The sequence below is a fragment of the Apium graveolens genome, chromosome 8 (genome assembly GCF_009905375.1).
Source record: "Apium graveolens cultivar Ventura chromosome 8, ASM990537v1, whole genome shotgun sequence".
In the NCBI taxonomy this organism is placed as follows: Eukaryota; Viridiplantae; Streptophyta; class Magnoliopsida; order Apiales; family Apiaceae; genus Apium; species Apium graveolens.
In genome coordinates, this window is record NC_133654.1 from 251,871,304 (window position 1) to 251,894,026 (window position 22,723).

The window sequence follows — 22,723 nt, forward strand, 5'->3', positions numbered from 1 at the left end:
TAAAGCTGACTCGTTTAGCTAAATGAGCCGGCTCGACTCGACTTGTAAAAATTAACTTGTCGGGTTCGAGCAGAGGTTTAGGCTCGTTTAATAAACGAGCCGACTCGACTCAATTAAACCCGGCTCAACTCAATTAAACCCGACTCGAATTACACCCAACTCGAAAACTGGCTTGCCCGGACCGAATTATACCCATATCTTTGTGTTTTTCAACCATCTTTTGAACGAGATCAAGAATACCATTCAAATTTTGAAAATCAACTTTGCTTCCTGTGTCAATTATATAGTTAAAAAGCTGACCTTTTGTTGAAGGATATAGTTTTAATCAAAAGCTGATAAAGAATTATGTGAATTAAGATATGATAGGCAATAAATCAACTTCATATTAACTTCATTATAATTCTATCAAAATCAAAATTAATGGTGTTAAATAGGGCTGAACATGAATTAGCCAAACCGATTGAAACCGCCCAATCTAAACCGACCAAACCGAATTTTACGGTTTACTAACAGTTTGGTTCATTTACGAATTGACATTTTAAAAACCGAATTTTTTCGATTTGATTTTGGTTTTTACCTCCAAACCGGCCGAAATAATCGAACTGAACCGCATATTTAGATTAAAACATTAATATACATATATTAATAAAGTGTAATTAATAATAAATTATGTTATACAACATTTGTGTAATTACCCAATACCTCATCTATTCTTTATATATCTATCTATACTATATTATAATAGACGAAACGCTAAAAAATTGGTAGTAGTCGGTACTTATTAAAATTACATATTCGCCCTTATTTTATTATTACACTATTTTTACGTAATTACCCTATACCCCCTATATTATATATGCTAATAGTTATTCGACTTCTTTATATCTTTGATCAAATAAGACTTTTTCTAAAAAATATAGCTTGCAGCAAAATTCTCCCCAGCCCAGCAAATTTTTCTATGCCCTGTCTTTCGCGGTTGTTTTTGTTAAGCCTGCCCTAGTGATAAGAAAGAGTGTTTAGGTTTACAACAACAAAAGTATTTATCATCTTCTTATAACATAACATAAATCAATTAGAGAGTGTTCGTTTTCGGGGAAAAAACTTGACAGCCTATTTCTTTAACGGGTTTCTGGTATTTAGTTATTTTTTTTTTTTTGCTAAATTATGTGTATATCAACAAAGAACCAAGAAAACAACAGGGATCTACCCTATGCTCTATGACAGGCCATAGAGAGGGAGCTATCTATAACCAATCTCAGAAAAAGATTGGAGATAGAAAGCAAAGAAACAAACTACAACAAAATATTGGAAATACAGGAATGTAAATCTGGCCTACTACAAGATAAATTACTAAACCAATAAGAGGTGCTAAGTCTAGCAGCAAAATCAATGAACATCCCCTGCATGAGTTTTCTCGGGCCAAAAATTCCTTTGTTGTGCGCCCTAGCATTACGTTCCCTCCAAATATGATAGCAATAAATCTGAACTAAGCATAGAGCAAGTAAACCCCGAGGTTTGTCCTAAAGATCCGCAATATGGCTGAGCAAGGATAACCAAGTATCCCCAACAATCCCAATACCAAGCCTGCCTAGAATCCGAGATAAAATCCACCTACTAAAAGTGCAGTGAACAAAGAGATGATTATCTGTTTCCCTGCCAGAGATACAAAGGAAGCATTGTTGAGAATCCACAATACCAAATCTGTTCAATCTAGCTAACGTGCCAAGACGGCCATGACACACCAACCATTGGTGATGGGCAAATCGAGTGACACGAAGACGATGCCAAACAGCCTTAAACCAAGACACCAAATCTGCTCTACTTCTGATGGAATTCCAAATGTGTCATGTTCTGATTTTGATAGCTTCTATACCATCCCACCGAATAATATCTATCCCATTGGAGTTTATATTTGGATGATCAAATGTTTGAAGCCAGTGAATCAGCAAAGGATCCAAGTGATGATGCAAGGGGTTAGGAGTCGGGAGCCTCCAAGAACCGTTATGAATAATACCACTAAGCTTTGTAGTGTGGTGAAGGCCACATTGGGAAATGATAGGAGAAGTTTGAGAATTAGCCAAGCATGAACCTCCCCACCACGGATCAAACCACAAGGAGAAATTATCACCCGAACCAACAGAATAAGTCAGGAATTGAAGAGCAGTCACACGAAGCTTCAGGATTTTCCTCCAAATCCACGAACAATCTGTGGGAACTGTCATGGTCCAGAAATGGCCATGTTTAAGCACATTAGCATTCACCCACTTAGCCCAAAGGGAGTTGGACTTAGTTATCACCTTAAGCAAGTGATAGATTAGCTGAGCCCTATTCCATTCAGCCATATTCTTCAGACCTAAACCCCCTTCCTCCCTTGGAAGACAAATAACATTCCAGGCCACTTTGGCTCCACCCTTAATATTAATGTTACCTTTCCACAAGAATCTAGTGAGCATGGATTGTATTGTTGCATGTATAGAGCTAGGGAGCAGAAAATGATTACACCAAAAGGCTTCAATGGCATGCACGATTGACTTGATAAGCATAACTCTGCCTGCAAGGGATAGTAAAAGAGTAGCCCAGGATTGCAATCTAGAAGTAATTTTTTCAACTAGAGGCATGCAATCATTAACGCACAATTGGGAAGAAATAAGAGGCACCCCAAGGAATTTGACAGGGAGATTACCTCTAGGGATAGACAAAGTGTCAAACCAGCTAGTAAAATCAGAATCACAATTGCATAAGTAACTGGTACTTTTATTGATGCTTGGGGTCAGCCCACTCCAAGATGAGAAGATAGTGAAGGAGTCCATAATATGCTTAACAGAAAGCTTGGAACCATGAGAAAAAATCAGAACATCATCAGCAAAGAATAAGTGGTTCAATCTTAGTTCTTTGCAACGCCAGTGGTACTTGTAACCCTCAGGGGTTTTGTTCAATATGCAAGAAAGTATATTCATGCATAATGCAAAAATATAAGGAGACATTGGGTCACCTTGTCGAAGGCCTTTGGTGCCCTTGAAGTAACCATGAATAACCCCATTTAATTTGACAGAGAATCGAGTTGTACAAATACAAGCCCTGATCCAACGAATCATGATTTCCGGAAATCTCATTTTCTTTAAAATTGCAAATATGAAGCTCCACTGAACAGAGTCGAAGGCTTTATGCAAGTCAATTTTAAGAGCACACTTGGGCATGCCTGTCCCCCTTTCATACCCTCGAAACAGTTCTTGAGCCATAAGAATATTGTCCGAAATAGATCTCCCCGGTATAAAAGCTGATTGAGAAATGTGAACCAAATCAGGCATGACTTTCTTAAGTCTGGAGGCTATAATCTTCGAAATACACTTGTAAAGTACAGTGCACAAAGAGATTGGTCTGAAGTCTTGCATTTTGGTTGGGGCGGCTCCTTTAGGAATTAAAGCAATAAAGGTGGAGTTAATTCCCGAAGGCATCGAACATGAGTCAAAAAAATGTCGAACAGCAGCACAGAAATCAGGACCTGTAACTTGCCATGTAGCAAGAAAAAATTCCACATTAACCCCATCTGGACCAGGGGCTTTATTCTTTTTCATTTTCTTGATTGTGTCAAATATAAGCATGTCAGTCACCGGAGCTACCAAGATGTCTGATTGCTCATTTGTAACCGTTTTGCAATCAACCACAGAGAGATCAACATCACCAGTGACAGGATTGACAGGGGTTCCCAAGAGTTGAGAAAAGTAGTTCACAGCAATAGAAGCACATGAGTCCTGACCATGCACGAAATTGCCTTCAGAGTCTTGGAGAGTTAAGATTTTGTTTCGATTCCAATTAACTTTACACTGTTGGTGAAAAAAAGAATTGTTGTTGTCACCAAGATGCAGCCACCTAACTCTGGCCTTTTGAAGCAAGAGTGATTCTTCTTGGGCCAGAGCCAAGTTAAGCTTAGAAATCAGATCTTGCTCTTCAATAATTCTGGATTGGTCGAAAGTGGAGCCAAAAGAAGCCTGAAACTCTTCAAGATTACCACGGGCATGCTGCACATTATTGTGAATATTGCCATGATCCCTATTAAACTTACGAAGCAGCACTTTAGTGTGCCTGAGCCTTGCATGAAACTGGGCTATAGGGGAACCAAGGCAATGAGTAGACCATGCAAAAGAAACTATATCCAAAAAACCAGGGATCTCAATCATATAATTGAAAAATTGGAATGGCTTACCAAATTTACGTAGCTGCATAGGTTCAACAAACAGAAGAGGGTTATGATCCATAATGTCTCGATTCTTAACAAAAACGCTGCCCTCAGTGAAAGCATTAAACCAAGCAGAGTTTGCAACCATACGATCAAGACGCTTAAAAACTGGATCATTCAACCGTTTGTTAGTCCAAGTGTAATTGTCACCAACTGTTCGTAATGATTCCAAGCCATTATCATTCAGGCAATCCTTAAAACACTGCATCTCAGGAGTCCAGTGCTCACGGCCCCCAACAACTTCACTCAAACTAGAAATGCAGTTGAAATCACCAAGAAAAGCCCAAGGTGCAGAGCTGGGGCAAGTAGAATTGATATAATCCCAAAGAGGCACACGATCTATAGCATCATTAAAAGCATAAATAAACGTTACAATAAAATTCAGATTTTTTTCAATGAATCTAGCATTGCAAGTTATAAATTGAGAAGATTTCAAAAGCAAAGAAATATCCCAAACATTAGGATTCCATCCAACCCAAATTCTACCATTGTAGTGATGGTCATAATTGAATAGCCAAAGCCAATTTTTGTTTATTTTCTTCGAGATGGTAGAGGCTTTAGAAATTTTAACCTTTGTCTCCAAAATTCCCATAAACTCTATATTATTAACAGAAATAAATTGTTGAAGCTCCTGCTGATGAGGGATTTTATTAATACCCCTAACATTCCATGATACAAAATTCATTGGAGACGTCTCAGACTAATTGGCTGAACAGCCAATTTAGGACTCCTTTTATGTGCTGGACTTTTCCTGTTGACAACCAAGGTGAACCCATCTTCATCAACTAAATCAGATTTGGGCGCTTTGAGGGCAATCACAACCGGGTGGGTTGGATGCTTAGCTGCAGGCGCTGCATGTGTTGCAGGCGCAGGGGCTGCTGCAGGCAGGAATGATAAAGGTTTAGCTCGAGTGGCATCTTGGCTACGACCCCGTCTTCTTTTCTGACCCGGAGATTTAGTTTCAACTGCCAGCATAGTGGGCTCTTTAGGCTCCACTATATGATCCCTTTTGTCTGAGTTATTAGCCATATCAATTGTGACATCAACTGTGGCATTTTCCTGATTGTTCTCCAAATTAACTGATGTATCCCGATTGTGCACCAATTCTGAGTTTTCATTCAAGTCTTTGTTACCATCATCCTTGTCAAAGTCTTCAAGATTATCACCATTATTATCTTGCAAATGAAGATCATCCAAAGTTTGATCCTCATCAATAACTAAGTCACACCCTAAAAATTCCCCAACAACCACTGGATTGACTTCTGTAGCCCCACCTTCCTGGACTAAAGCTTCATCAGTTGTGATATGATCCTTGTTGTAATTATCAGTCCTTGCATTTTTCCCCCCTAGAGTTCCCTCCAGGCCTATTCCGTGGCACTGGTTTGACTGCATCGGGGTTGTGGGTGCATCGGGAGAAAGAATGCCCGAAAGCTTTACAATGGCTGCAGGAATAGGGTAATTGAGGAAATTGTATTAAAAAAGAATTTAATTAATTTTATATTTATTTTTTACTTAATTACCTTTATTTTATTATATATATAATATTTTAAAAAATTAAACCAAATGTAATCTATTGGTTAGTACAATGAACGTAGTGTGGGGCTAAAATAAATTTATTTTATATTTGGAGTCTAAACAAAATAAGATAACCTCTAAACTCCTTTTTTTTTCTTTTTTTTTGCTAAATAAAAACTCCTTTAATAAAACTAATATAATATCGACCTGGAGGGTTAAAACAAAATTGAGATATATTAAGGGTTTGGTTTAACATAAAAATAAAACTATATAGAACTTTACCAAAACCAATTGTAGTATCTAATATAGTATCCGGTGGGAACATTGGCCTTAGCTGATTAAAATAAAATTAACGTAGACTTAGCGGATTAAAATAAAATATAACCTATATTATAGACCTGAGCTAAAATAAAGTTAAAATCAAACAAAAGATAATATATTTCGTGGGTCAATATGACGAGCCTAACAGGAGAAAAATTAATGTATATTATAAATTCGGGCTAATATAAAATTAGAGACAAACTCGATAATCCGTTAGTGGTATAATGAACTTATCGGGTTAAAACAAAATTTATGCATTCATTATTTTCATGTACACTAGAATTCGACTCTTTTTTCTATCTATTTTAAAATAATAAAAAGATTATGCATTATACTTATACGTGTTGACGGAGAAATCTGGTAACAACAAAGATTGAGGTTTCTCGCCGGAACTAAGATCTGTGACAGTGGTTCTTTATCGGAAAATTAAGCGGTGTATGGTGATTTGTGGTTGTTTTAGGCTGAGATTGATCAGACTAAGTGGTGACTCTCTTATCAGCTCTCAACTTCTTATCCTCTCAATGTGTCTATGTACCCTTAATATAGGAATCAAGTCTGACGTAGTTCTCGTAGAACAAGAAATCTAATGGACTTAGACTTCTTATTCCTAGGTCCAGTAGAAACCCATCCAAAGTCCGTCTTCCGCTAGCTTTAGGAATGTCCAACTATGAGGCCCAACCGCGAAGGCCCAAGGCTCGTCCATAATCGCAGGACTTCACGGATAATGCATCTCCCTGCATAAGGATAACACTCCGCTACAGCTATTTCCCTTGAATTACGAATGCAGGTATAGCCACGGTTCACCCCAAATGCCAGACACGTCTCTGTCCCCCGAATGAGGATAACCCACCAGATAACAGGACTGGTGATCCCAAGCTCTTGGGTGCAAAGTGCAGGATGACCCCAAAGTTCTCTAATAAGGACACCCGTTGAATGCAAGAACAGAGTTCCCAAAGCACACACCAAAATTAACCCCACATCCCCAATGAGGACACCCGTTGAATACAGGAGGAGGCCTTCAATCATCAGGCATACCCCTGGAGGCCTTCAAGCTTTTCACGGACATCCCCCTCCTTGACCATCTCAAGGAGGTAATTCTTCAAAGAGTACCTGCAACAAATACATTAGTAAAAATAACCTCCATTGCTCCTCTCCATGCAGGCTTTGTCCTAAAATCACCATTGAGAACACATAGACCAATCACAGGATGCGTCCTCAGAGTCTGGGTGCGTCCTGACCTTTATAAATTCAACCCTTTTTCCCCCTCAACCATTTCTTACGGCATGACACAGCTGCAAGACGCGTCCTGATAGAAACAGGCGCGTCCTCCAATTTCTATTGCCACAAAACCACACTAGCAAGGTACTTTGGTCATGATTGACGCGTCCATATAACTTGGGCGCGTCCTTCCTTGACCATACACTCCCATATTCCCTCATTACGAGTAGGTGCGTCCTGTAGGCTTAGACGCGTCTTCACTTCCACAATGCAATACCGAGTTTGACTGTAACTAGCCCGCGTTTGACCCGAGTCAATTCAATGCCAAATTTTGGGTATAACAACTATCCCCCAAATTCCATTTGCAGTTAACAACAAAATTGGAATTTTTATCCTTGAATCCGAGTAACGAAATTTGGCCCAAAACAATTGGACGCGTCGTGACCGTAAGACGCGTCTTGCTTTCACCTTATACCTGTGGCGTACAGCTGTCATCCACGTAGCCGTCCTCCTCCTATAAATATCCTCCCCAACTCACAGTTATACTTTATTCCCTTTCTTCCCGAAAACCGCCATTGCCGCCCTTTTTAAGCAGTAGTTTCAAGGTCCAGAAATCCGGCGATCTATTCAACCATTTCCCGATTTTCTCAGCTTAGTCAGACCCCAACTTACGAGGTATGCAAATCTTCCATTATCTCTTAATTTCATTGAGCAAATCGACTAGAACGAGCAAAAAACTGTTCACATACCTCATGCTTCTATGAACTGTTCTTAGTTTTTCTTGTAAGTATATGTGTATATATCTGTAATTGGGTCATATTTTGCTCTTTTGATTCCATAATTACATGTTTCTAGGTTCATAGAAAAACTTCCCCCAAATCGATTACAATCGATTGAAATTCCACTACATTGCAACCATGTTAGACGCGCCTTCCCGTTAGGGTGCAACCTGTATCTCCTAATTTAAGACATGTTTAAGCTGTCCCAAACAAAGGTAATACAGGGCCAGAGACTTATTAGGACGCATCACCATAACACTTTCTTAGCGGTAAATTACTAGGACGCGTCTTCGAATACCTCTAGTAGCCTCCTTCATTATCAATCATTCATTTTCTTTTTCTTTCCCCTCTATCTTTTCTTCTTTCTTTTCTTTTTTTTATTTTTTTGTGGACGCGTCCTCAAATTCTTGTTCATTCTTTTGCAGTTGGAGGACGCGTCTTCTTCCTCACCTTTCCATCCGTTCAAAGTCCTCGACAAACACCTTGGAATCTATTCCCCGCACCTCATCTCTTTCAAACCCGATTTCCCTGAAATTCATAGGACGAGTCCCTTTCTCGAAGCAGAAAGACGCGTCTTCGACTCCCTTAAATCAAAGAACTCCATAATGTCGGATTCCAGTTCTGATTCCATGGATCATGTCCCCATAAGCTCAAGAATGAAAACGAAGGGAACTAAAAGACAAAGAACCCCAATTCTCCATGCTAGAGTTGCCATCGAAGATTGGACGGACGATGAGATTATACCTACCACAAGCCAAAAACCCCAAGGAATAGCTGTTTCAGACGAGGACGCGTCCCATTCTCAGGACGCATCAGCTTCCCAAGGCGCGGCTCCTTCTCAGGACGCGTCCCCTCTCAGTGTAAGCGAATTTGAAAGGAGGGTTCCTGACCCTGAGGCATACCCTGTATCCCCTCAGAAATCTGATTCTCCCCTAGAACATTGGGAACCTTCAGATGTTGAAGTAGATTGTGACTGGGCAAGGCTTGGTACCCTGACTGAGGCAGAGAAAAATGCCAGAAGGAAAAAAGAAGGTAAGCTGGCCTGCGTAGCTCTCGATTCAACTGCAACTGACTTGGAGATCCAGTGGCACATGAAATATTACGACATGGAGGGAATCTGGGCGCGCCCTCTTGGAACCATGAGGCCATATATCTTTAATATTGGGAACCAAAGGATCCCCAGAATGGTGCTTACTCCAAAATTGATTTCTCTAGGCGTGGGCGCGCCCTTGCACCCATATATCAAAAAGATCTTGAAGTGGTATGAAGTCGCCCCAATCCAACTGTCTCCAAACTCCTATAAACTATCTTGGGCTTTGTTCATGATGTACCACAACCTCAGACTAGGCGCGCCCTCCATGAAGGAATTCAGTTTTTTTTACAGCATAAGAAAATCAATCCCTGGTTATCACTTCTTTGTTGTTAACAAGTGGATGAATAACAAGGGATTTAATGAAGGCAAGATCAGCCACGGAAGGGATTGGAAAGAACCTTTCTTCTATATCTATGACGTCAAGAGATCTCGAGTTCGTTTCAACCTAGAACCAAGTAAGTGATTTCCAAAGCATGTCTTCATATACTGGACGCGTCCTCCGAAGGGGGTGCGCCCTCTCTTGATTACTTCTAACAACTTATCACTATCTTTTGCCTTTAGACAAAAGAGTTCAGAAGAAATTGACAGGAAAAAGGAAAAAGAGAGCAAATAAAGTTCTTCAGTATGCAGAGAAACACCTCAAGGATATGATCACAGAAGACAACCTCAAGCTGGTGGGCACGTTATCATCCCGGGTTGGCTCTATCTGCAAGTTCCATGAATTTCATAACGGCAAACCTGTTCTCACAACCTCAAAAAAAAACCAGAGGCCTCAGCGCCGCGGAGGTGGTCGAGTTTGACATTAGTAAGCAATTCAACTTAGAACAAGGTAAGTTTAAGTGAGGGAGGATGCGTCATTAATATTGGACGCGTCCACAGCTATAAAATTAGCTTCCCATTCAAAAAATATCAACTTAAGTTTTACGGGTGTTTCGTGCACACACATCTCTAGAGTTGGGTGTGTCCTGGACGGCAAGACGCGTCCTATGACTTATGCTTTTCCCATAACTCGTTATAGTCAATGTCCTCAGATAGGGCGCGTAATATATGTAGGATGCGTCATCCATTATTTGACACATACACGCATTATTAATATTCTACACTTTCCTTGTCATATTGTCAGGTTTTAATTGTCATCTTTTCATGCACCTTCCTGCTTTTTACTGTATGCACTGATAATTTTAATATCATAATATGGGCGCGTCCTCTTATCTGGACGCGTCTTCTTTATTTCACTGACACCAGTCATGTTTTTATCACATATATGGCCTCTCTTCCCAAAGGATTCGCAATTGGAGCTTCCAAAAAATTGAGAGCCAAAAAACCAACTCATGTGAAACCTGATCTCAAGGCTAAGGATCCTACTCCTGCCGTGACACCTTCCCCTCTGCCAAAAATCATCGATACCACAGTGCTGGACATCCCCGAGAAGGAGGACGCGCCCTCAAAATGTCAAAAGACTGTCCCTGTCGACCAGTCTTTCGTTCTCAGATACCTGGGCTTGTCCTCGGTAGGTGACTTTTCCGAGGATGAAGTCAGAGGTTGGACTTTCAGGACTGAGCAACAAACAGAGGAAGCTATGGTCAGGGATGCAGCCGAGCTTCACTTGCATGTCAGGCATAGTGCGAATATGTCTGCAAGGCTCAGGGCGCGTCTTGTCGTCACTGATACTGCCAAGAGCCAAGCTGAGGATAAGGTAAAATCTTTGGAAAAATACATCAATTTGCTTCCCAAGAAAAAAGATGCTGAGATCAAACGCCTGGAGGGGGAGAGGGCGCGTCTTGAGGCAGAAAAGGCTGTGTTGGAAGGCAATGTCTCCTCTTTGGAGAAAATGCTGGACAGTGTTATCGTGCTGAATTCCGCCATGCAGCTGGAGCTTGACACTCTGAATGGTGACAGGTTGCATGGATGGACAAAGGAGAAAAAGCTAGTTTACCAGCATGGCTTCCAGGCTGGGTTTGAAGAGTGGTGCTCTGGGTTTATTGCAAATGACCCAGAGTATACCTTTTCAAAGTTTGATGCAGACACCCAGATATGGGTCAAGGATTTCAGGGTCAGGGCCGCAGATTCTATCAAAAGCAAGAGGATTTTTCTGGGCTTAGAGGAAGAGGACGCGTCCCCTGCTCTTGCTCCGCTTCAGACTCAACCTCCCACTGCGGACGACCAAGATAAGCCTCAGGACGCGCCTCCTGCCTAGGATGCGTCCTATGCCAATTGTACTCTACTTGAACTATTTTAAGGGTGCGGGCCCCTTGAAGCCTTGCAAATTGTAGTGACTATTTTTAAACTTCATTCGCTTGCACTTTTTTATGAAGCCTCTCTGCCTTACCCATGCATATTTTTACTTAAGTATTCTATTTATTTATATGGGCGCGTCTTGTGTTGAGGACACGTCATTTTAAAATATTGTTGTTATCTTTTCTACTATCATAGGTCAAGCAAATCTCCATTGTGGGCGCGTCCTTTCTAATTGAACGCGTCTTTGTCTATTTTGGAAAGTACATGAGCATGGCATTATGTTGTACCTGTGTATTTAGTCAAGGCACAAAGCATAATAGGGCGCATCCTAATATTTTGACGCGCCCAGCCTTTATCTTAAAGAAGTACTTCGTCCCTCAGGGTGGACGCGTCCTTAATAAGGACTTGTCTTCCTTTTTTAGTTTGCTTTGTCAAAATTAAAGAAACATTCAACTGAAAGAGCATCAACCAAGATAACTTGGGCGCGTCCTTGAAAATAGTACACGCCTTAGTTCCATTTTTACTTGAGTGTTGTTGTTCCTTTTGAAAGCCACTACTTCAATTAACATCTGCATAGAACTATCACTCAGGGCGCGCCCTATGGCTAGGACGCGTCATGCAACCAAGCAAACCAAACAAATGACTTTTGGAAAAATTCAAAATTTTCATTTATAATACGCTCTGGTGTCAAAAGTGCACCAGTCCCACGACTACTATGCTCTGTGGGGAAATTATTTCGAAAAAATGACCCTTTAACTAGTTCTAAGGTAAGTAGTACATGCACTACCCCCCTAGGCTAGGAGGAATTTATTTAATTCTAGCCTATAATCCGGGCATAGCCCTAAATATATAATAAAAGAGGTACGTAAGGGGCCAAAGTCGCGCCTTACTGGTAATACTTTCGGAGATGTTCCGCGTTCCAAGCTCGCGGAACCAGCTTCCCTTCCATATCTTCAAGGTGATAAGTCCCTTTCCACAAGATGGCCTTTATTCTGTATGGTTCTTCCCAATTAGCTCCAAACACTCCATGTTGGGGGTTCTTCGTGTTGGGCATCACTTTCCTAAGTACCAAATCTCCTACCTTCAGCAATTGTCCCTTTACCTTCTTGTTATAATACCTTGCGGCACGTTGCTGATACGCTGCGAGCCTTAGCTGAGAATTTTCCCTTATCTCCTCTAAGAGAGCCAAATGAAGCCTTTGATTAACCTCGGCATCTTCCTTTGTATAACGATCTCTGCGAAGCGATCCCGATCCAACTTCCACAGGGACCATAGCTTCATAACCGTAAGTCAGCATGAACGGAGTTTCTCCCGTAATAGATCGTGGCGTATTGTTGTATGACCACATTACCTTCGGGAGTTCTTCAGGCCAATTTCCTTTACGTTCTTCCAGTTTGGCTTTGAAGGTATGCTTTATTATTTTATTAACAACTTCTGTCTACCTATTGCTTTGAGGATGATAGACCGCTGCAAACTCCTTCTTAATTTTCAACTCCTCACATAATTGTCGCAACTCCTTGCTATCAAATTGCTTTCCGTTGTCAGAGATAAGCTTGTGAGGGATTCCAAACCTGCACACGATGGATTTGAAAACAAAATCCCTGATTTTTTTTGCGGTGATAGTAGCCAATGGCATAGCTTCCGCCCATTTAGTAAAGTAATCGACCGCAACCACTGCATACTTAACGTCCCCTTTAGCTTTAGGTAATTCTCCGATAAGATGGATTCCCCACATGGCGAATGGCCATGGGCTTAGCATAGGCGTCAAGAGCGTTGCCGGCATAGACGAGTTGTTTGCAAAGCGTTGACAGCGATCGCATGCCCTGACAAAGTTTGTAGCATCCTCTTTCATCGTAGGCCAATAATACCCTTGGCGCAAAACTTTCATTGCCAACGAGCTACCCCCCGAGTGATTGCCACATATTCCCTCATGTACTTCCCTTAGGATGTAATTTCCTTCTTCTTCGTCAACACATCTAAGCAGAGGTTGATTGAACCCTCTTTTGTACAGAACTTTGTCATATATCACATACCTTGCAGCCTGATAGCGGAGTCGACGGGCCTTAAACTTATCCTCGGGGAGTGTTCCCTCGCGAATGTAAGCCAGAATGGGCGTCATCCATGTTTCCTTGGGAGCCTCATCCACTTACATGATTTCTATCTCTGGGATACTAGGAATCTCCTGGATTTCAAGAGGGATGGATCCTAACAACACAACCTCTTGTTGCGACCCCATTTTTGCTAGAGCATCCGCGTTACTGTTCTTCTCCCGCGTAACACATTCCAACCTAACTTCTTTGAACATTCCAATCAGGCGCTGTGTACATCTCAAGTATAATTCTGTTCGCGGGCCTCACGCTTGAAATCCCCCGTTCACCTGATTCACCACCAACTCTGAGTCACTTCTTGCAATTAGGTTTCGCACCCCCATTTCCAAAGCAATCTTCAGGCCATTAATCAACGCTTCATACTCCGCATCATTATTCATTGCATAAAACTTGAAATGAATTACGCTCATCAGATGATGGCCTTCGGGAGACACAAGTACTATACCCGCACATGCACCTCCATTGTTAACTGCCCCATCCACATGCAAAATCCACCAGGGATGTGAAAACTCCTCCAAAACTCCTCCATATGAGTAGGATGCAGTGTCACTAAAGCTTTGTCATCAACTTCAGAATCAAATTCCAACAAGAAATCAGCTAAGGCTTGCCCTTTAATCGCTGTCCGGGGCACATTTCCAAATCAAACTGTCCCAACTCCACAGCCTACTTTAGCATTCTTCCTAATGACTCTGGTTTATGAAGGACCTGCCGTAGCGGGTATGCCGTACTGACTTCAATTCTATGGGCTTGGAAATACGGCCATAATTTTTTTGATGCAAGAATCAGGGCGTAAACCAATTTCTCCATGCTTGTGTAGCGAGTTTCAGCGTCGTGCAACCGCTTGCTCACGTAGTACACTGGTGACTGCTGCCCATCTTCCTCTCTTACCAGAACTGCGCTGATCGAATATTCAGACACTGCGAGGTACAGTATTAGAGATTCTCCATCCAACGGTTTTGACAGCATGGGAGGGTTTCCCAGTTGCTCCTTGATTCTTTTGAAAGCCTCTTCGCATTCTGACGTCCATACAAAATCTTTCCCCGCTAAATTAATTGCCTTGAAAAATTCCTTGCATATATCGGGCGACTTGGAAACAAATCGATTTAACGCGGCGATTGTCCCAGTCAAACTCTACACCTGTTTCACATTGGTGGGTGACTTCATATCCAACAATGCCTTGATCTTTGCGGGGTTGGCCTCAATTCCCCTATGGTTGATGATGAATCCGAGAAACTTGCCCGACTCCACGCCAAATACACACTTTTGTGGGTTTAATTTCATGCGAAACCTCCTTAGGATGTCAAACATTTCCATCAGGTGCTTGATGTGGTCATTTGCCACCTTAGACTTTACCAGCATATCATCCACATATACTTCCATGGTTCTCCCGATTTGGTTCTTGAACATCATGTTTACTAACCGCTGGTAGGTTGCGCCAGCGTTAATCAAGCCAAACGGCATTCCTATGTAACAGTATAACCCCCTGTCAGTAATGAAGGATGTATGCTCTTGATCAGGGCCATACATCGGAATTTGATTATAACCGGAGTATGCATCCATAAAACTCAGCAATGCATGCCCCGCTGTCGCGTCAACCAACTGATCAATTCTTGAGAGCGGGAAGCTATCCTTTGGACAGGCCTTATTGAGATCTGTGAAATCCACACATGTCCTTCACTTCCCATTCGGCTTTTTCACCAGCACTGGATTTGCAAGTCATTCAGGGTAGAACGATTCTCTGATTAGCCCCACCTCCAATAACCGGTCTACTTCTTCTTTTAACACTATCGCCCTTTCCCCACTCACCGGACGACATTTTTGACGTATGCCTGTACAATTCGGGAAGATATTCAACCGGTGACACATTACTTCTGGGTCGATTCCTACCATGTCCGAATGACTCCATGCAAAGAAATCAAGATTCGCAATTGAGAAGCGGATAAGACTTCCCCTCGTTTCATCATCCAACTGGGATCCCACTTTTAAAACCTTATTCGGGTCATCTTTGTCAACCAGAATAGATATTGTGTCTTCGGCCGGTCCCCTCTTTTCGGCGGGCATAGGGATCCTGGGATCCAAATCGAAATCAAAGTCTCGGGAATCTTCGACTTCCACTTTTGCATCTGAGGGCGCGTCCTCATGAGTGGGAGCATCTACCTCAAGACAAGGCATAGTTTTATGCAACGCAAGTGAATAGGGCGTGTCCTCATTTGGAGGAGCATCAACCTCAATTTCATTTTTATTCTTCAAGGGCACGTCCTTCTTTTGAGGAACATCCACCTCGAAGTTATTTCCGATACCTTGCAAAATCTCACTTCTTCCTTCCAACTTTTCTCCGTTAACCTCCTTTCGTATGATCTTCTCTGCATGGCTTGCCACCACTTCTTCCACGCTACGGATCCTCGAAACATTCCCCAGCGTCCGAACAGAGTTCTCAGAGACATAGGTTTCTTCCTCTTCGGGGCCTTCTACGAAATATTGGGCATGAACCTCTCCGCTTGGTTTTGTATGAATATCCTCTACATCCTCGAATGGAAGACTCTTTCCTTCGTACCTTCTCCTGCGGAATTCTTTAACAGCCTTATGGTAGCAGTCGCGTGACTCATACTGCGACCCTCTCAAACTGCCAACTCCGTTTGGTGTTGGGAACTTTATCATCAAGTGATGTATCGAGGTTATCACCCTGAACGCTCGCAACCAAGGTCTGCCGACCAACACATTGTGCGCGGAATCCTGATCCAGCACTTTGAAGTCTATCATTTGAGTGACTGACAAAGATCCTTCCCCGAGCGTGACGGGAAGTCTGACCAAACTCATAACTCTCACTGCTTCCCCAGTAAAGCCATAGACGTGCGCATCTTCAAAATACATGTCGCTATCCGGGAAACCCAGTTTTTTGTAAGGACTGTAGTACAAGATGTTCGTGGAACTCCCATTGTCCAAGAAGACTCAATGTACATTCATTTCCCCAATAAGTATGGTAATCACCAACGCATCGTTGTGGGGATGATGTACCCACCTTGATTCATTTTCCTTGAACATAATATCAGCGGACTCTCCCTTAAAGACCTTCGGAGGTCTGTCTTCTAAGCTGTGAATGTTGGTGAGCGGTGGATGTCACGCTTCTCTCGCGTTTCTTTCCAGTGCTCGATTACTATCACCAACAAAAGGGTGTCCTCCAAAAATTGCCCTGATACTGCCAGCCCTCTGAAACTTAACTTCTGCTATTTTTTCAACATCTTCCGCCCGCGGGGGCTGTCTTTCATCCTTACCCTTGTCATCGATTCCCCTGCGTCGCTTCACCTTGTCAATCCATTCTCCTAGGTTTCCAGCTTTGATCAATTCCTCAATTTCATCTCTCAGGTGACGACACTCATGGGTGTCATGGCCGGTAGACTCGTGGTAGTCACCATACTTCTTTTTGTCTCTGCTCTGCCATGAAGTTAGACGGTCGGGCTTCTTGAAGATTCCTCTATCCTTATTTACCTCAAAGATATGATCAATGGATGCCGCCAGCGGCGTATAATTGCTGACCCTCCTCTCGTAGTTCGATGGCGGGCTCCATTCTCTCCGCGTGTTCACGGTGTTCACTCTATTGGGGCTTCTGGCATTCCGACGATAATCTGGGCTCAAGGATCTATCTCTTCTCTTGGATCGCCCCTTGGAGTTATGTGCGTTGTCATTCTTTTTTGTTTCTGCAAGCGACTGTTCAATTGCTTTGAATGATTCCGCCTGCGCAAGCACGTCAGCTAGTGACACAGGGTCTTTCCCTTGCAGGTGCTTCCAGAAATCCGTTCCCACATGCAATCCAGCTATAAGAAGTATTTTTAGTGTCTCATCAGTTGCACCCCTCACCAAAGTGGATTCTGCGTTGAACCTTTTGAAGTATGAGGTTAAACTTTCTCCTTCCTTTTGCTTCACATCAGCTAGGGTGGTAACAGGTGGTGTGTACTTCACTACAGCTTAAAATTGTGTCAAAAACAAAGTTTTCATCTGTTCCCAGGATGTGATCACACCTGGGTCCCAGTTTCTGGAACCACTGTTGAGCGCCTTCCCTAAAAGTGGCCGCCAGAAGACGACATCGAGCCAAATCAGGTACTTGATATACATCCATTTCAATGCTAAAACGCCCCAGGAATTCCACAGGATCAGAGTTCCCATGAAAACGCAAGTCATTGGTTGTATTCATGTATCCTGCGGGCAATTGCGCCTCCCTCACAACAGCAGCAAAAGGAGAAGGAGCTTGCGCAGTCGTCGTTACTCTTCCTCCCTCAAGATGGTTGAGCAACCTCTTGAGATCATTCACATTAAACGTCCCTACCCCAGGAATGGTTTGAACATTAGGCTGTTGGGGTTGCTCTGCGACTTGCTGTAATTCCCCTTGATTACCCCCCGGGTGTGGCGGTGGATCCCGCCGCCCCTCGCCCTGAGGCTGCGGCTGTGGCATGTTACCATCTTGGTTTTGAGTATCGATTCTCTCCCAATTTGTTGGACCGTAGGTGCGATGATTTACTTCACGGGCGAGGTCTCTGGTTCAAGTCCAGGATGGTTCCCGCACGCGAGGTTCCTCTTGACCGCGTCGCGAAATTTCATCATTGTTTTGCATTCTTACTTGAATTCGCCCGCCGTCCTGGTCATGAGGACGCACCCTGGACCCATTACCTGTAGCACTGTGGGAAGCTACGGGAATAATGGCAGGGGCTTCTTCAGCGTAGGGTGCTACATCTCTCCTATCATTGTAGGGTGCTCTTCCATATTGATATCCCATCCTTCCTCGTCCATTCCTCTGATATCCCCGGTAGTAATTCCCGGGCCTTCCTCGCGGAGGGGCACGCTCGTGCTTGCGGTGCCGCACCCTGTCATCCCTTTGGAATGCAGGGGGCACACGCGTTGTGTCACGGGGCCTCGCTTCTCCGACGTTTCCTTCCTTTTGCCATTCTACCAGCAACATCCTCAAATCATCGTCTTCCAACCTTATGCCAAGCCTCCTTTTCAAGGTTGAAAGATCCCTTCCTTCCTCATCTTGATTTTGAGTGTTCTCCGCACGACGACGCTCGTCCATCGTACGCCCAGACCTATGTGGGTGTGGCACCACCTGGTTACCAATGTGAGGCCTTTCCCTACCATCGGTGTCCTCATCAACAAGCTCCACAATAGGATCTACATCATCAGAATATCCCAAGCGTCGCGGAGTGATTCACGGGTTTTCCCCGCTGCCTTGGGTGTCTCCTTCAACTACTGGCACTTTCCCCACGGCATGACCGTGACGGGGAAAACGACGACCTCTTCTCGTCCTCCGACGCTCCACCGTATTCAGCCTTGAGTGAAAATTATTAAGAGTATCCCCCATGCGGTACAACTGCTCCAAGATATCATTGTTGCCGTTGAGAATTGGAGGTGTCCCCCCCACATCCGGAGCTCTTGGTGGATCCACCATGTTTCTGAGAACGTAGGGTTCATGGCGAGTGTAGCCTCCCCCGCCCTCTCCTTCAAATCTGCTGTCACTTCCATCATAAGAACTTCCATCACGATTATAAGACATCTTTTCCTCCTAAGATTACGACCTTAATTAGCACCCCTCCTTCTAGCGACAATTTGTTGACGGAGGAATCTGGTAACAACAAAGATTGAGGTTTTTCGCCGGAACTAAGATCTGTGACGGTGGTTCTTTATCGGAAAATTAAGCGGTGTATGGTGATTTGTGGTTGTTTTAGGCCGAGATTGATCAGAGTAAGTAGTGGCTCTCTTATCAGCTCTCAACTTCTTACCCTCTCAATGTGCCTACGTACCCTTAATATAGGGATCAAGCCTGACGTAGTTCTCGTAGAATAAGAAATCTAATGGGCTTAGACTTCTTATTCCTAGGTACAGTAGAAGCCCATCCAAAGTCCGTCTTCCGCTAGCTTTAGGAATGTCCAACTATGAGGCCCAACCGCGAAGGCCCAAGGCTCGTCCATAATTGCAGGACTTCACGGATAATGCATCTCCCTGCATAAGGATAACACTCCGCTACAGCTATTTTCCTTGAATTACGAACGCAGGTATAACTACGGTTCACCCCAAATGCCAGACACGTCCCTGTCCCCCGAATGAGGATAACCCACCAGATAACAGGACAGGTGATCCCAAGCTCTTGGGTGCAAAGTGCAGTATGACTCCAAAGTTCTCCAACGAGGACACCCATTGAATGCAAGAACAGAGTTCCCAAAGCACACACCAAAGTTAACCCCACATCCCCAACGAAGACACCCGTTGAATACAGGAGGAGGCCTTCAATCATCAGGCATACCCCTGGAGGCCTTCAAGCTTTTCACGGACATCCCCCTCCTTGACCATCTCAAGGAGGGAATTCTTCAAAGAGTACCTGCAACAAATACATTAGTAAAAATAACCTCAATTGCTCCTCTCCATGCAGGCTTTGTCCTGAAATCACCATTGAGAACACATAGACCAATCACAGGACGCGTCCTCAGAGTCTGGGTGCGTCCTGACCTTTATAAATTCAACCCTTTTTCCTCCTCAACCATTTCTTACGGCATGACACAGCTGTAAGACGCGTCCTGATAGAAACATGCGAGTCCTCCAATTTCCATTGCCAAAAAACCACACTAGCAAGGTACTTTGGTCATGATTAACGCGTCCATATAACTTGGACTCGTCCTTCCTTAACCATGCACTCCCATGCTCCCTCATTACGAGTAGGCGCGTCCTGTAGGCTTAGATGCGTCCTCACTTCCGCAATGCAATACCGAGTTTGACTGTAACTCGCCCACGTTTGGCCCGAGTCAATTCAATTCCAAATTTTGGGTATAACAATACGTTGAAACATTAAAAACTTGATATTCGGTCTGTCGGTACGATATTTAGATTTTTATAATTACAATATTATTTTTATATCTGTATTATTCGTACTATTTTTTAATCCATCATCGGTTTAACGGCCTTGGAATAGAACAAAATAATATACATTATTTATCCGATTTAAAACAAAATTATACTATTGTTCCGAGTTTAAACAAAATTATATTATGTGTCCGAGTTAAGATAAGATTAAAAGCAAATTAAGCATTATTAGTTGAATTTATCGGTATATTTCGTTGGGGCTAAAAAATAATATACCATTCACCTGGGAAAAAATATATTTTATTATTGAACCGTCTAAAATAAAATTTAAATCAAAAGATAGTTCGTTGTTAAGTTTAATGACCCGAGATTAAAGAAAATCATACACTATTTATCGTGACATACACAAAATTATACTATTGATCTGACTAAAAAACAAATAAAAAACTAAATACAATTAATTGAATTTACTGCGTCGGACTAAAATAAAATAATAAATACTACTGACGCGGTTAAAAAAATTATGTTATTTACCAGACAAAACAAAATTAAAACTGAAAGATAATTTGTGGGTCCATATAATGACATGTGCTCAAAAACAAATAATATACTACCTATCCCGACTAAATAAAATTCAAAATAAACTCAATATAATTACTCGAATTTGGTTGTATAATTACGGGTTTTCTTCTATGTCTATAATATTCATACAGTTTTTATTAAAATGAAAACGAAGATAATTCGTCACTTACATTATATACCATGCAGGAGGGCTTAAAAAACATTTATACAATTATTCCAAGATAAAAGAAAACTAAAATAAAAAAATTAGACTAAGTAAAAAAAATAATATATACTTTTATCGGGGCTAAAATAAATTTATATCAAATATTATAAATTAAATAAATTAAACTAAAGATAAATATAATTAGTTGAATTTGGTCGATATAATAGATCTTAGGCTAAACAAAATAAGGTATAAAATTAGTCCGGACTAAAACAAGAAAAAGTTAAATTAAGGATAATTCGCATTGGATAAAATTAATTTGTTAACTAAAATATAATTATCATCTGTATACATGCCAATAAATAAAAATATATATATATTTAATTACATATTATTATATTTTATAAAAGACTTCTTATTTCAAATATATCAATAACATGTATGTCTATGTGTATATATAATTATTGTCAAATAATATTAATAAACATTTTAAATGACAAATTTCATATTTTATTTTTTTTAATAAAAAATAATTTTGAAAGAATATATAATAATAAAAATAATTCGTGAACCACATATGTTCTAATAAACTAGGTTTTGAGCCTAATGAAATAACTCACCCCAAAATTTATTAGAATATATATAGTCAAATGTAAGGTGTATACGCCTAATTAGTTAAATAAAACTTTGAGTGTAGTTAAACATGGACGATTTAATTAGTAAAACATTAGCCGTTTCGGTTCGGTTGATATAGATTGTATATTTAACTCGCACTATTTGTTTTGAAACTGACACCAAATTTGAAGTTAAAAAGAATATATAGCATGTCAATGTTAGCACTAACAAGCTAATATTTTTCAAGTTAAATCAGTAATAAAAACTTGTTCCATCTCCGGTTGTAGTTTGGTCGTTACATTCTAATCGTTGAAGTTTTAAATCAAATTTATGATTTAATTTAATAGTAACAAATCAAAATTTGAATCTTATCAACAATTTAAAAGAAATTTTAAATTAAAAATTTTTCATTGAAATATATGATCTATTTAATCGGGCCGAATGTAGTGTTGTAAAAAGAAGATTGCTTGAGCTACCGATTTGAAATTAATTGAAAATCTGAGAATAATCGGATAAAAAATTGGATATATTATAATATTAAATTATGTTTGATATATTATTATGATTATATTAGTTATTTATTAACAAATATATATTTATTATATCATAATTACTATAATTATTCATATTTTTATGAATATAGTATTTTAATTTTAATAAATAGTTATATATGCTCCAAAAAGAAAAACTGGTAAGGATAAATCGGATTTCAAAAATTGAATCGGTCGGATATCTTGCAGGGGATTAATCGGGGATTAATCGGGAATTAGTCGGTTGAATCGAGGATTTTTTTGAACTAAATCTATTTACTGGGCCATTTTATGAAATTATATATTTTAAAACATAATTATTATAAATAACTATTATAATATAATGAAAAATATATAGACATATTTATCTATACTTATTCCGACATCATTTCTCCTTTAACAAATATTATTAATAAAAAATAAAAAGAAAAAGAAAATAATAATTTTATAAAACAACTATGCATCACACATATTTTTAGGCTAGTTTACTTTAATATAA

The 22,723-nt window shown here is 41.1% G+C and overlaps 1 protein-coding gene across 1 annotated transcript; it reads right to left on the reverse strand.

Annotated features, from left to right (window-relative positions):
- Window positions 1-1,844: 1,844 nt before the first annotated feature.
- LOC141680647 (uncharacterized) lies at window positions 1,845-4,922 on the reverse strand. Its single transcript, XM_074486818.1, has one exon. The coding sequence runs from the start codon at window positions 4,920-4,922 to the stop codon at window positions 1,845-1,847; it is 3,078 nt and encodes a 1,025-aa protein (XP_074342919.1).
- Window positions 4,923-22,723: the final 17,801 nt, after the last annotated feature.